This window comes from Dryobates pubescens, chromosome 8 (genome assembly GCF_014839835.1).
Source record: "Dryobates pubescens isolate bDryPub1 chromosome 8, bDryPub1.pri, whole genome shotgun sequence".
Lineage (NCBI taxonomy): Eukaryota > Metazoa > Chordata > Aves > Piciformes > Picidae > Dryobates > Dryobates pubescens.
In genome coordinates, this window is record NC_071619.1 from 22,444,208 (window position 1) to 22,458,108 (window position 13,901).

Genomic DNA, 13,901 nt, shown 5'->3' on the forward strand with positions numbered 1-13,901 from the left:
CGAGTAATTTACTGAACAACTGGCCTGACAGAAACATTGTTTGCTTCCCATGAAAAAATGACAGAAAATAAATCTCAAATTATTAATCCCAACTGAAAGCTGCGTTTAAGATTCGTATTCATCCAATTAGGAAAGCCACTGCATACAATCCATTAAGGCTAAAGAACAACAGAGCAATGATGGCAGTGAAGGGTTGATGTTCACTGGCAAACTCAGTCCAACAGTTCCTTCACCAAGCCATTCTCAGTGAAGTATGCAATGAATTTTCATTGCATTTCAAAATATACTTTACAATTAGTAATAAAATAATATGAAAATCAATATAAGTAATAATATACTTAATCAAAAAAATAATGCAAAGCATCTCACTGCTACAACTTTTAAGACAACATCCCAGAAAAAATCCTACCAACTGTAAAGCTCATAGCAATGTTTATTCTTACTTTTTTATGCACTTCTGACGGTGCCATGCCCTAGAGTCACCTAACAGAAAAATAAGTTTTCAGTAGAAAGTTGGGGGGGTTTAACCTTTCTGTGGCAAGATGCAAATTTTTTAACCTTAATAAAACTGTCATATTTAGATGTTGGAGCAACCTGCTTGAACAGCTGCAAAGGCTTTGGACTGGTAATTCTGAAAATAGTATGACTAAAATTACTTATGAAGTAATTCACCTCTGTCGGAGCCCATCATGGACCTTGGGTATCTTGGTGTTAAAGGGATCTTAATTCGTTCCGTTCTATATTGCAAGTTACTCGAAGACCCTGTTTTTACAAGAAGAAGGCATTACAATGACAAAGTAAAAGTAACTAAATGGAATAAGGAAGTACCTTTAGCTTCTGCTTTCTCAGTGAGCATTACATTGGCCTCTAAATATATACACAACTACCCCCGTATATATCATGTAGATCATATTTCTAGTAAATTGTTGTGATTAAACAGTCAGTATAAAAAAGAACTCAATCATGCACCCCAAAAAATGTTGCCACATAATTTAAAATTAAAAAATCCTCTAAAATGTTAAAATGTCGTTGCTACAAAGCAAGTATTTGCTTTGCTATTACTAGGATAGGCATAAAAAAATAAAAAATCTTGTATGTCCATCAAGTAAACATAAGTGTAACTCATCTTCCAACAAAAAAAATCACATTAGGCCACTGGCCATCCTTGGTTTTTTGTTCTGGGGGCTCTCTCCTTTCTGCTTTTCTCTACCTCACTGAATGTCAAAAATGCTTTGGCTGGGCCTCCTTTTTATAAGGGTAATTTCAAATAGTAACAAGCACAGAAAGGAGAATCACTCATATACACAGAGCATTTGAAGAGACTAAAGATGAAATAAAATCAGCTACTTCCAGGGAACATCTTTAGCCACAAACCAATGAGAAAATGAAGCAAAAGGATACACAGGAATCCTTTAGGCATTGATAGCAATTATGACAATACCATAATGCATGTACTTAAGGAATTTTCCATTTATTCTTCATTTCTGCTATATAGCAGTCCCATGAGAAATAAATCAGAAAAGCGAGTTACCAAGTCTTGCACTGGAAGGTAATGAATTTGAGCCATGAGATGCTCTTGTGCGTGAATTTTCAGAGTAGTCATTGGAGTGTTTATGACTTAGGTCCAAACTCAGGCGACCCTGATGCTGTGAACTATAGAGAAAGAAAAGGAGAATAGGGCAACACTCAGAACTAAGCAAAGCACCTCAGCAAACAGCAAATTGGCCAACAAAAAAAATCAGTTATCTTTGTGTTGATAATTAAAATGAATGCTCCCCTACTTATTACTTTCCAGTTGTCCCATCATACTATGAATTAAAAGTCAGAGAAAAAATTGTCTACAGTGCAAGTATAAAAAGGGAAAGGCTTTGTTTTAGCAAGGACAAGAAAAACATTAGAAATTATTTCATAAAGACAATAATTTATTTTCCAGTATCAGCCAGTGGAGCAGAGGGAAACCTAACCCACTACTTACTGAAAGACATACAAGCAGCTGGTACATTACTTCTATTCTGGGACAAAAGAACTCAGTACACTGCAGCTTCACTCTGTACTGTATGAAACAAGTACCAGAAGCAATTTCATCCTAATGGAAACAAAAATATAAGGAGATATAAATTTCAAAACACCTGGGATGCAGATGCTGATGGCATATTTGGCTGGCAACTGACGGGCAATTGCTGGTGTGGACTCTGTGGCTCCAGGCAGTATAGATGGGATTTCTCATGACAGCAGTTACTGCAGGGCATGGTGCTAAGCTTCTTGGTACTGTACCTGCTTATGATGATAAAAACACACTCTTACCAACATAATTAGCATATCAACTACAGGTTTTCAATACATTTAAATATTTCTAAAATTAGGTACTGTAACACTCACATGCATGAACACACATACATATTATGAGCATATAAATACATTATTAAGCATCGTGTGACACCTAAGTAGAGCATGCATCTTTGAAATTTGGTTGATCATTCTGTAATGAGCTAGGCCTAAAGTGAAATAATTCATATTCTATCATTTGAAATTGTACTAGTACCTAAAAGGTTTTCTCTGTATTCAAGTATTAAAATTTTTTATACAGCAATAAAAATACTGCATTTCTCTCTGAACAGTCAACTGACAGGAATGCCAGTTTTTATTTGGTGCTTGAAACGACTGCTGCTAAAATGATTCTTGTTCCTCCTCTGTTGCCTCAAAGACTTCAATTTCCAGTGTGTCCTATGACTTCAAATGATAGTATTTCAATATTTATGAAACTTTGCACTCAAGTTTATCTTATAAGTACATTTATCCTTCAGTACTCAGCCAAAGCCCATTTAGCAATTTTCTCCTAAATGAGTTGGCAGCATAGAATACAACAGCAAAGCCCTGTTCCCATTTCAAGACATACAATCACAGGTTTTACTTGGAGTTATTATGCAAAAGCATCACAATAAGATAAATTTTTCATTTAGAAAAAAGTATTATTTCTACAATTATTAGAAGACAGACCAAAAAAGTGAAAGAAATCTAAGAAGAAAAGCTTCTTTGATCTGAGCTACTCTTGAGCATGTCTTTACTTTCTTAAAAGTGACTGAAACAGCTTGTTCTGCTGTATAAAGCACTGGCTGGATGAATAGGCCCAAAGAGTGGTGGTCAGTAGAGTTAAATCCAGCTGGCAGCTGGTCACAAGTGGTGTTCCTCAGGGCTCAGTGTTGGGACCACTTCTGTTTAACATCTTTATTGGTGACCTTGATGAAGACATAGTGTGTGTCATCAATTGGTTTGCAGACAACAGCAAATTAGGTGGAAGTGTTGATCTGTAGAAGAGGTAGGGAGGTTCCACAGAGGGACTTGGATAGACTGGATCAATTGGCCAGCATTAACAGGATGAGCTTCAACAAGGCCAAATGCCAGGTCCTGCACTTGGGTCACAACAATCCCAAGTAGCACTACAGGCTTGGGGAAGCATGGCTGGAAAGCTGACTAGCAGAAAGGGACCTGGGGGTTCTAATCAACAGCTGAATATGAGCAAGTAGTGTGCCCAGGTGTCCAAGAAAGCAAATGGCATCCTGGCCTGTATTAGAAATGCTGCATCCAGCAGGAGTAGGGAAGTGATTGTCCCCTTGTATGCGGCTCTGGTGAGGTCACACCTCAAGTATTGTGTTCAGTTTTGGACATCTCAATACAGGAGAGACGTTGAGGTGCTGAAGCAAGTGCAGAGGAGGGCAAACAATTTGGGGAAGGGCCTAGAGAATAAATCTTATCAAGAATTACTGAAGGTGAGGCTGAGGGGAGACTTCACTACTCTCTAACTACCTGAAAGGACATTGTGGAGAGGTTGGTACTGGTCTCTTCTCACAGGTAATAAGTGAAAGAACAAGAAGGAACAGCCTCAGGCTGTGACTGGGTAGGTTTAGATGGGACATCAGGAGAAATTTGTTAACAGAGACTGGTCAGGCATTGGAACGGGCTGCCCAGGGAGGTGGTGGAGTCACCAACCCTGTGTGTGTAAAGATCATTTGGATGTAGTGCTTGGGGATATGGTTTAGGAGTGAACCTTGTAAAGTAGGGTTATCAGTTGGACTTGGTGATCCCAAAGGTATTTTCAAACCTGAACATTTCTGTAATTCAGTTTCGAAGCTATTGTTCCAGATACACAAGTCATTATCTCCTTCATGGTCTCCAGTAAGAAGAAAGCCTTCCATAATTTCTAGAATGTGCAGGAGTTTGAGGCTTTAAAAAGAATTAAGGGTAAACTGAGAAAAATCAATATTGTCTTGATTTGAAGATCAAATTTCACATACAACTGCTGAAAGTACCTACAACAAAGACAATTTTCCTGGGAAGTTATCTCAGAAGTTAAGCAGTTAAAGCTGCCTCCATTTCGTGTTCCCTTTCAAAAATACAGGAAATCTTACTTGTCTCCCTAATGGATAGGCTACATCTTGGAAGTTTTACACAGAGAGAGTGATTGCCCATTGGAATGGGCTGCCTGAGGAGGTGGTGGAGTCACCATCACTGGAGGTGTTCAGGAGGAGACTTGATAGGGTGCTAGGTTGCATGGTTTAGTTGGTTGGGTGGTGTTGGATGATAGGTTGGACAAAATGATCTTGAAGGTCTCTTTCAACCTGGTTTATTCTATTCTGTTGTTCACCGTTACTGTATTCCAAATTCCTCTGCACAAAAACTGATGAAACATCCTTCAGCCAGGAGTTGCTCAGTTTCCATAGTGGTTCTCAAACAGGCTGGACTTCTACAAAGTCCAAAAGCTGACCAGATTACAACAGACCATGGTAATATGTTTTGTGAGTCCTATTTGTTCTGCACTTATCACAACTAATTCTTGGTATTTCCCACTATGGGCAAATTCCTTAGGGCATTCTTACAAAGTAACCACAAGTTCTTCCACTCACCTGATGACATGCTGCCAGTATATAATGCAGCAGGCACAAAGCCATCACTGTGCCTAGCAGACCGTTTTGGTGAATACGGTGCCCATTCCTGTAGCTCTGGAGTCAGATGTTCCTCACTAGCTGGGGCATACTTCTGCACCTACAAAAATACAGAAATTTAATTACAGGCAGTTGGAGATTCAGAAGAAAAAAAAAAAAATTAAGAAAGCCAAACTCTCTAAGTAAGCAACTTCTAACTTTCTTCTGTTTCAAAGTGTTCTTGTCATCACAGTGCTTGTTACACCTTTATCTTTCAGTGATGATATTCACTTCTACAACTTGTTATTCCTTTTTAGGCCAATGTTTGAAAACAATGTATATACTTTCCTTCACAGTAAAAATTCCAGCATTTAGTTATGCTTCTCCTTTAAAATATTGCTTTCACAGGACATTTTGACCTGGCTGACAAGCCAACAAGTGTTTTCCTCTAAGCCTGTACTTTCAGATGCCTGTGGAACAAACTCTCCAACAGAGCAATCCAGGTTTTGGAACCTGACACTAGAATAGCTCAGATACTGATGGTGATGCTAGAGAGCTGTAAGTTCAGGGCTCAGCATGCAGAGTTTTACACGTTTGAAACATACAACATGTAACAGGAGACTGCCAAGTCCATGAATTGGTTTTATAATTTGGGATACTGCAAATGCCAACTGAGTCTGAGGTAGCTTCTCAGGGGACCTAGATTTTGACAACAGGCTGTCATGGCATGTAACTAGGCACCCAAAATCACACTGAAAAGTCACATTAAGATTTCTAGTATTGTGATTCCATATAATGAGCTTCTACCTGAAGTGCAGGATTAGGAATGGGCATAGGAGTTATTTTATGCCTCAGAGCAGGAGCTGATTTTGGCCTTGGTCTCTTAATCTCCGGCTCTTCAACTCTTTGAAAGCCAATGTCATCTTCACAGGATTTCCTTGAAGAGAGGTGAGTGCAATCAATTCCCTCCTCCCGATAATAATGTCCAGCATTCCTGCTGCGCCCCTTGAGAGTAGCAGAGTCCTGTTTGAGTGCCAAGGAAACTGGAGCTTGAGCAGTGGCTGGGCTGGTGGGTGGTGATCCAGTTGTTACTGTAGATTCTGATGCAGAGCTCGCCTGCTGCTTGTGTTTAAATTTGATAGAGTCACTTCTCTTAGGAGGAGTTGGAGGAGTTGAAGCCACTTCAGCTTTTGATGGCTGAGGTGAATGGCCTGTGACCTCATTAGGAGAAAGATACTCCAGTTTAGGAGGAGTTGGTGGTCTTTTGAAAGTATCAGGGTCAAAGATCGATTTCCTTTGTTTTGGCTTTTTGTACACAGAGAACTTTTCTGTTTCTGTTGCTGAGATATTAACCATGACTTTTGGCCAGGTACCACCACTATGCTTGCTTCCTTTGTCAAATGTTGTCTCAACCATCATACAGTCAGCTCCTGTAGGTTCATAAGGCAGCCTCTTGTTGTTCAAGTCAACAGCTCCATAGCCTTGGTCTCCATATGTCTCTGGGTTAAAGGAGCTGAGACTGTGTTCTGAATTACTGTGGCAGCTGTGCACTGTGTTCCTACGTGAGTCGACTCGTAATGTGTTATTAGGGAAAGGTTTGTGATCACAAAAAGAACCACTGCCCTGATCACTCTGGACCTTCTTGCCATCCATGATGTCTGGATTGAAAATGTCTGTCTGGGTTGAGCTGTTGAGTTTCATATTTCTTTTATTTTGGGCTTGTAACTCTGATGCATGAACCCTACAGCTTGACATTTTTTCGGAATCCTTCAGATTTTCAAATATATTTTGACCACTCCAAGATGAACTCTGAGGAAAAACCTAAAACAAAAAACATATGTAAGCACCTTATTATTATGGCCAATTTTTGTTTTGTATGAGGCATATTCTGTCCTCAAAAATCAAGAGATTTACCTATACCTGAATATACACTAGGACATGTATAGATACAGTTGGGAAAAGTCTGATAAAACCTTTCAGATTCAATGCACAGAGCATCAGATAAAATGAAGCTAAATTTTTTTCATAACATTTTCAGAACAATTCCAGAAGGGCAATGCCACATGGTGGCAGAAGCACTGAACTAACAGTGAAGGGACCTGCATTCTACCTCTGTTTCTTGTTAAGAGATGCTAATAAGTCATCTTTCATTGCACATTTCACTTTGAACATTTAATCTTTTTACTTTCTTAAAACCTCAGGGTCTCTGGAGCTGGACTCACAAAGCCCATGTGACAGGCCCTGTAAAATAGGACTCTAAACTAAATACACAAAATAGAATAGTACTTTTTATAGCAATAACCCCGAATAAGAAACCTTGTACTTAATGCTTATGACAGTCAGAGTTCAGTTTTCTGCACAGCTCTCCCCTGACTAAAAGCAAACCTGTCTGTAGTCAGCAGGCAGTTGATCCTTAATGTACAAAACTGCTGCAGTTCTGAAGCAGACACCAAGAAGAAAGAAAGAATTCTCTTAGGAGTCATAGTATCATAGTATCAGTCAGGGTTGGAAGGGACCACAAGGATCATCTAGTTCCAACCCCCCTGCCATGTAACCAGCAAACAAATGGAAAAGCAGCAAAAGCAGTAAGCTTCACTTCCTAGCAGATGTCACAAAAGTCTTACTTTAGAAATAGCTGTTGAGTGAGTGTAGTAACAGTGGGAGGTATCCAAATACTCTTATTTTTAGCAAAGACTTTCCCAAGACATTATATTAATTATTTCATATACTCTTACCTAAATATCTAAAATAATTCTGTATAAGTTCAAGAAAATTCTGCAAATTCAGTTTCACCTACTCACCTTCATCAGTGAGAGGGTAAGGGAATCCCTACAGTTTCGTAGCAAAGCTTCACATTCAGTAAGCGACTTATTATCTAGTGCAATGCCATTGATCTACACACACACAAAAAAACCACAACAGACATCTGTAAATCAAAAGGTAGCAGGTGAAGAGCATCTTTAAGTAGCATGACCGAGATGAAGAAAATACTAGTTTTACACATACACGTGGTAAGTCTGGTTGACCTTATCCCATCACCTTCCAATCTTCACCCAAAAAACAAGCCTTCTAACTAGAATTTTGCTATTCCTCCTACAGACAGAGCGTAACACTTGCTTCACTACGCATTTACGTATCTACAGTAACCACCAGCCATTTCACAGGAGTTCATAAATCAGACAGGTTGGTAAGACTGCAAATGCGCACAGGAAAAAACTTCCCCCCTGAGAAATATGCCATCTGTGATATCATAATTTAAAAGAAACCTTTCATCCAACCAAGGGATGTATTTTCAGAAATTACCTTTCCTGTTCACTATAAAAATCACAAGTATCATTATATGTAACACAGGTGTGAAGAGTATGTCAGCATAGAAAATAACCTGTACATTCTATTAATCACAGAATACAAACACAGTATTTTCTAGTAAGTATTGACTGAATATTTAAAGAATAGTATAAAACAAAGGAAATAAAAAAATAATTGGAAAGTTTTGGATCTTAAAGAGTAGCAGCAATGATAATATTTAAAATTAAAAAAAAACAAAACAAACTGAACAGCAAACAAAACAATAACAAACCAAACCAAACAAACAAAACCCCCAGAGAACACCTTCTTAAGACTTACAGCAATTATTCTGTCTCCCACAGTAAGAGAACCCTCTTTGGCAGCTGGGCTTCCAGGCACAACAGCAGCAACAAACACTCCATTTTCTAGACTGACCCCGCTATCTGAAGTAGACACACAAAAGATTAATTTACCCCCACATTCAAATACCTTGCTCAAACTGCATGTCTGACCTGCTTGCACAAGAAAGAAATGGAACTACCGCACAAATTGAATTTCAATCTCTGAAAACCTTTTTGAAGAAATAAGAACACAGTGGTGAAGAATAGGGATCTTGGATATCTCAAAATTTAGTATTGTCATACAAAGCTAGGGTGATTGAAGGGTTTAACAGTCTTGTTTAGACTTCCAGTCATTCAAAAAATTAGAAAACCTGTATTTACACAATAAAACGTAAAACTACCAAATAGTTTTATCATTCTGAGTTTGCTAAAAGCAATTAATGAAAATCCCTATTTAGGAGGAAATAACCATTTAAGTGGAATTTAGGCAGAGGCTCAAATTATGTACCTTCATGCAAAATCATTTCTGGCTGAACAAACACATACCATTTCTACATATGTCCTTTACAGATATTACCTTTATGTCCAGAAACATTGATGTGAAGAGGTGTTATCACTCGCCCACCTAATGATTTCCTTCTTCGAACCACCATGTTAATAACACCTCCTCCATTTACAACAGCTTTTATAACTTGCTTTTTATCCTTATTTGTGAGATCCACATCATTTATCTTCAGCAACCAATCATTCACTCTAGTAGAGTAAGAGAAATAAGCAGGTCAGTGTTACAAGCATACATTGCTGGATGCAGCATATGAATAATATTCATAAAAAGGGATGCAACAGAGCTGATCTCCATACACTAGTCATTAATGATCTGGAGTTCTCAGTTCCTGCAAAAGCATTAAATAGCAGATAAACAAAACCCAGGACTTCTAGTTTGCACTTAGTGGGCAATAAATGTATCTTCACATCACTGATAGCTACTCCTTATTTAAAAGCAACTCTTTGGACAGAGGACAGTTATTAAAAAGCTATTGGCACAAAGAACACAAGCAGGTTTCAAGATATCCCTTGCCCTACTCTCCCTTCATTTTTGTCCTCCCCCAGTAGCTCACCCTCATGCTTTTCCCAAAACTTAAATAAATAGATCAAAGTTTATGGAGATAAGAAATGGGAGCAGATGGGACAGAGAAACAAAAGAACATTTCAAATTCTGTTGAGTTTTAAGGGATGAGTCAGTGTACAATTTCTATAATGCTTTTAGGCACTGACCTCAGTGCGATTTCCCAACCAACATTAAAAATACACACAAGACCAATATAAAATAACTATTAAAAAGTGGGAAAAATATTTATAATATGGCCATATTTAGTTTATTATGATCAACAAAAGACAAGTATATTCCAAAGTCAAACCCTACCTTAATCGACCATCAGCAATACTTCCTTTGTCTACTTTGGTGACGAAGATCCCACAGTCTCCAGGGAGGTATGGCTCATTCACACCTTCTGCCACATCAAAGCCAAGTGCTTTTAAGTCCATATCATCCTAATAAATATTATTAACAAGTGACTCCACTGGCAAACATTGTGCCACTTCTGTTAGCAAGAGGCATTAGTACATGTTTGCACTATGCACTGACATTCGCAGTGTACCTGTTCTAGTCAAGTTTTGTATTTTTGTACTTCAATATATAAGTTCCCAATCCCATTAGTTATTAAGGTATCCTCTGTTATTAGAGCAACCCTTCTCTCTCAGATTAAAGCTGAAATACTGAAGAAGGAGAACTTCCCCACAAAAGAACAGGAAAGCAGAAGAGCACGTAAGAAAGCACATTCATACCCAAGTATTTTAAGATAAGATGCTTGATGTGCAATGAGTGAACAAGGACATGTTTCCCAAGAACAGGCATCGGGAAAAAGCAACAACTGTCAAAGTAAGGACACAGCACTGAGTCTTAGTGATGAACTCAGAAAGACATCTGCTTTGATAGGGCTAGTGACCAGAAGTAAACAGTTCTAACATTATGGGTGTTCATTTCTAAACACAGATTAGAGGTAGTAGTCTACAAACCCTGGCCCAAAATACGTCATCCGCAACTTGAAAATTAATAGACATATTTAACAAATCAGTCATTGACCCAAACAGGGAAATTCTAATTTAGTATTTGCTTTGGTAAATGACAAGGTCACTGTCAAAAAACAATAACAATAAAAACAAAACACCAAAACCCCCAAACGACCCAAAAGTAAACAAACATAGAAAACCAAACAAAAAAACTTCCAAAAGCCCAAATGCTGAAAGCCCTCCCTCAAACCACAACCAAAAAAACCTCCAGTGACAAAACTCCCAAAACCACACACAAAAAGACATTAAATAAAATAAACTGGCACTAGCTGATCACAAATTCATTTCTTAGTGCTTTTTTCAGTGTTAAATAGTACACATAAAAATTAGAGAACTCTACTTGAAATCACTCATCTCAGTATACTGAAGGGAGATACCTGAAATTTAAAATCTAGCATGCACAAACTAAAAAGAGCTATATTAGATATGCACAGCATGGTTCTACACATGGTTTGATGACTAATCCTCTTAAAATCAGAGGAGCATGAAGTCTTCAGGGAATGCAAAAAATGCCTGATAAAAGCTGAAGATAAGCCATGCAAAAAATATGAATGTTTACCAGAAATTAAATTGAGCTGAACCTGCCAAATATATACTGAAATTATGATTCTTTCAAGTGTTCTAAGTAAAGAAGAAAGTGTTTGGAGGGAAGAGCATGGGGCTGTCATAAAGTAAACACTGAGTAGAGATCACAGTACCATTGTACAGCCTAAGAACTGAAAAATTGTTATTTCCCCTCAGTGTCTAGCTGGGTGATTACGTAGAACAAAAGCTTAAGTAGACAAGTGAAGCTGAAACAAAAATAAAAGGATTTATATGTATTCAACTATGGTTTCTATCCTGCAATTCAAATGCTGGCAGGTTAGCAAGGATATCTAATCAAACCTGGCACAGAATTATTACTACAATTTGATAGCAGCAAGTGTAATCCCCATGTTTAGGAAAGAGAAACATATATTAAAATTACAAAGTCTACATATTTATGTCAGTAATGCAAACATTCAGAGCAATCTTTGAAGTAAAGAATAACTAAATACCTGCACATAAACGGGAAATTCATTAAGCTGCAATGTTGTTTACCATAGATATGCTACACAGGCTAACTAATTTTAGAGACAATGGCATTATTGCTTAGCAGTTAAAATAGAGAAGACGGCAAAGCATAAAATCTGATGATGGAAGAGTTAATCAAAAAAGATGAGAAAGCATGGTGAAAGTGGAATTGTTATACCAGAAAGGTTTTACAGATGGTGGTTCCTCATCAATCAGCATTAGTATTCACTTCATACAGTCTTTTCAATGTATATATTTCATCATGTAATATTACTAAATATATTTTGTTTCAAAACATTCATGTCTTAGTGATTTTACTGGGATGTACTGTCAGAACACAGAGAGATTAGAAGAGCATAAAGAAGATTATCCTAAATATTGCAATAAAATAAAAGGGATTTAATTTGACAGCACCAAATCACAAACTTTGTCATTCAGAAATGAAAAAGAAATTCTAGTATATACAGAAGCTATTATAAATGAAACAATCTGGAAGACCACCTGTGTGTTCTATGTGATTAAAAAAAACCAACACAAACAAACAAACAAAAAACTATTAGTAGACATTGTGATGTGTCAGTTAAAAACATCAAACAGAACAGCACAGATGACGTCCACACAAAAGAAATTGACACTCTAGACTACAATGAAGTAAAATAAAATTAAAATGGAGGATCATGAAAGGATGCAGAGGTTATCTGGAAGGCTAAAGATGAGAACTTTGATACACCAAAATGTATCCTCTGGAGATAAGCAAATGGGATTAGCATCTCCTTTAATCCCAGATTTTTAAGGTGACTGGCAATGTGGCCCTAGAATACATGTTGTTCATGAATAAATACAACACTTCAAAATTTCAAATCACTAAATCCAAGCAGAAGTAGGAGCCACAACTTCATGTAAAATCTTAAACACGTTATGCACAGATCATAAGTGACTTGGCCTGTAAGAACAAAGGACTAGGATCTTTGATGTCAACAATGTCCTCAAATCTTAAATTTCAGCTCTTAGCACTGCCATTTTTTAAATGAATCGCTAACTTTAAGAACACTAAATGTTCAACTTCAACTTTTTAATAGTACATGAACCTAGGTACACTGCACGATCAAATGGAGAAACTCTTATTATTTATTATACAACTGTGGAAAAACAGAGCTTGTGTTTAACAGCTTGGATTGCCAACTACTGTCACCTAAATGTTACTGCACATGCTGCATGTGCGTGTGGTTCCTTGCACAACAACAATCAAAAACCATGGATCAGAGTTATTTTTAGTCACATCTAGTACCAAAAGGTTATAATTGACTTCAGTGCTGTCCAATAAATAAGACAATGCAGTTTATGGTTTTGACTTACTCTGTCTTTTTCAAATTCAACCACTTCTGTTTCCCATTCCAGAGAATCTGTGTCTATGGCTGAGTCATGGGAACTATGGGCCATCAATTGACGGAACCTGGCTTCCTTTTCTAACTGATTCTCCATCTTCTCTCTAGACAAAGAAAATGTTTACAGACACAGACAACCCTTTTAAATAAACTGATTCATGTTATTGTTGTAAGATACAATAACTGCCACAATAACTAAAAACATAGGCAATACTTCCACATGCAATATCATGGATACCTCCTACCCACAGCTATAACATATGGTTCGCTTGCAAACACAGCTAACAAACTAGAGTTTTCATCACAAACTTTCAAACAGTTTGATTATTTCTCTCACTTCAGTTCCTTCAGTTCACGAACAGCATCATTTTTCTGCTTTCTCATATCATCCAGATTGCGAAGAGCTTCAGCCAAGTCGCTCACAGCCCGATCTCTTTCCCTCCTCAAGTTGTCACACAAAGTCCTTCAAAAAGCAAACAAGTTTCAATGTAGTTACTTAAAAACTTACCAAAAGTAACAAACTAGTAGTAACCCTTTACATAGGTAATGTAAAATTTAAAGGCAGGTTCAGAAGATCTCTAAAAAGGTGCAAGGAAGGGGGAAAAAAATATTAAAAATTCATATATACTAGGTGAAGATAATGGAAACTTCCTTTGTCCCTTTTAAAACTTTGTTTCTATTTATATTTAAACTAGCAAAACTTTAAATATAATTAATAATAAATATGTTGAGTACTTTTTGTGAAATACCCCTGCAGGCAATGATGCATTTGCAGTACTACAGCT

The 13,901-nt window shown here is 37.4% G+C and overlaps 1 protein-coding gene across 6 annotated transcripts in view; it reads right to left on the bottom strand.

The window, feature by feature from the left end:
- Positions 1 to 13,901, bottom strand: part of DLG5 (discs large MAGUK scaffold protein 5) — a 103,225-nt gene that overhangs the window by 16,612 nt on the left and 72,712 nt on the right. For 4 of the 6 annotated variants that reach the window (XM_054163242.1, XM_054163239.1, XM_054163240.1 and 1 more), the window contains 11 exons: positions 13,454 to 13,579; positions 13,088 to 13,220; positions 9,972 to 10,099; positions 9,126 to 9,301; positions 8,547 to 8,650; positions 7,721 to 7,813; positions 5,727 to 6,740; positions 4,902 to 5,040; positions 2,130 to 2,277; positions 1,532 to 1,653; positions 673 to 762 (listed from right to left, as the gene is read on the bottom strand). In XM_054163242.1, the coding sequence (XP_054019217.1) occupies positions 673 to 762; positions 1,532 to 1,653; positions 2,130 to 2,277; positions 4,902 to 5,040; positions 5,727 to 6,740; positions 7,721 to 7,813; positions 8,547 to 8,650; positions 9,126 to 9,301; positions 9,972 to 10,099; positions 13,088 to 13,220; positions 13,454 to 13,579 (2,273 nt within the window). The remainder of the gene's footprint in view (positions 1 to 672; positions 763 to 1,531; positions 1,654 to 2,129; positions 2,278 to 4,901; positions 5,041 to 5,726; positions 6,741 to 7,720; positions 7,814 to 8,546; positions 8,651 to 9,125; positions 9,302 to 9,971; positions 10,100 to 13,087; positions 13,221 to 13,453; positions 13,580 to 13,901) is intronic. The other 2 variants (XM_054163241.1, XM_054163238.1) reach the window with 1 other exon arrangement.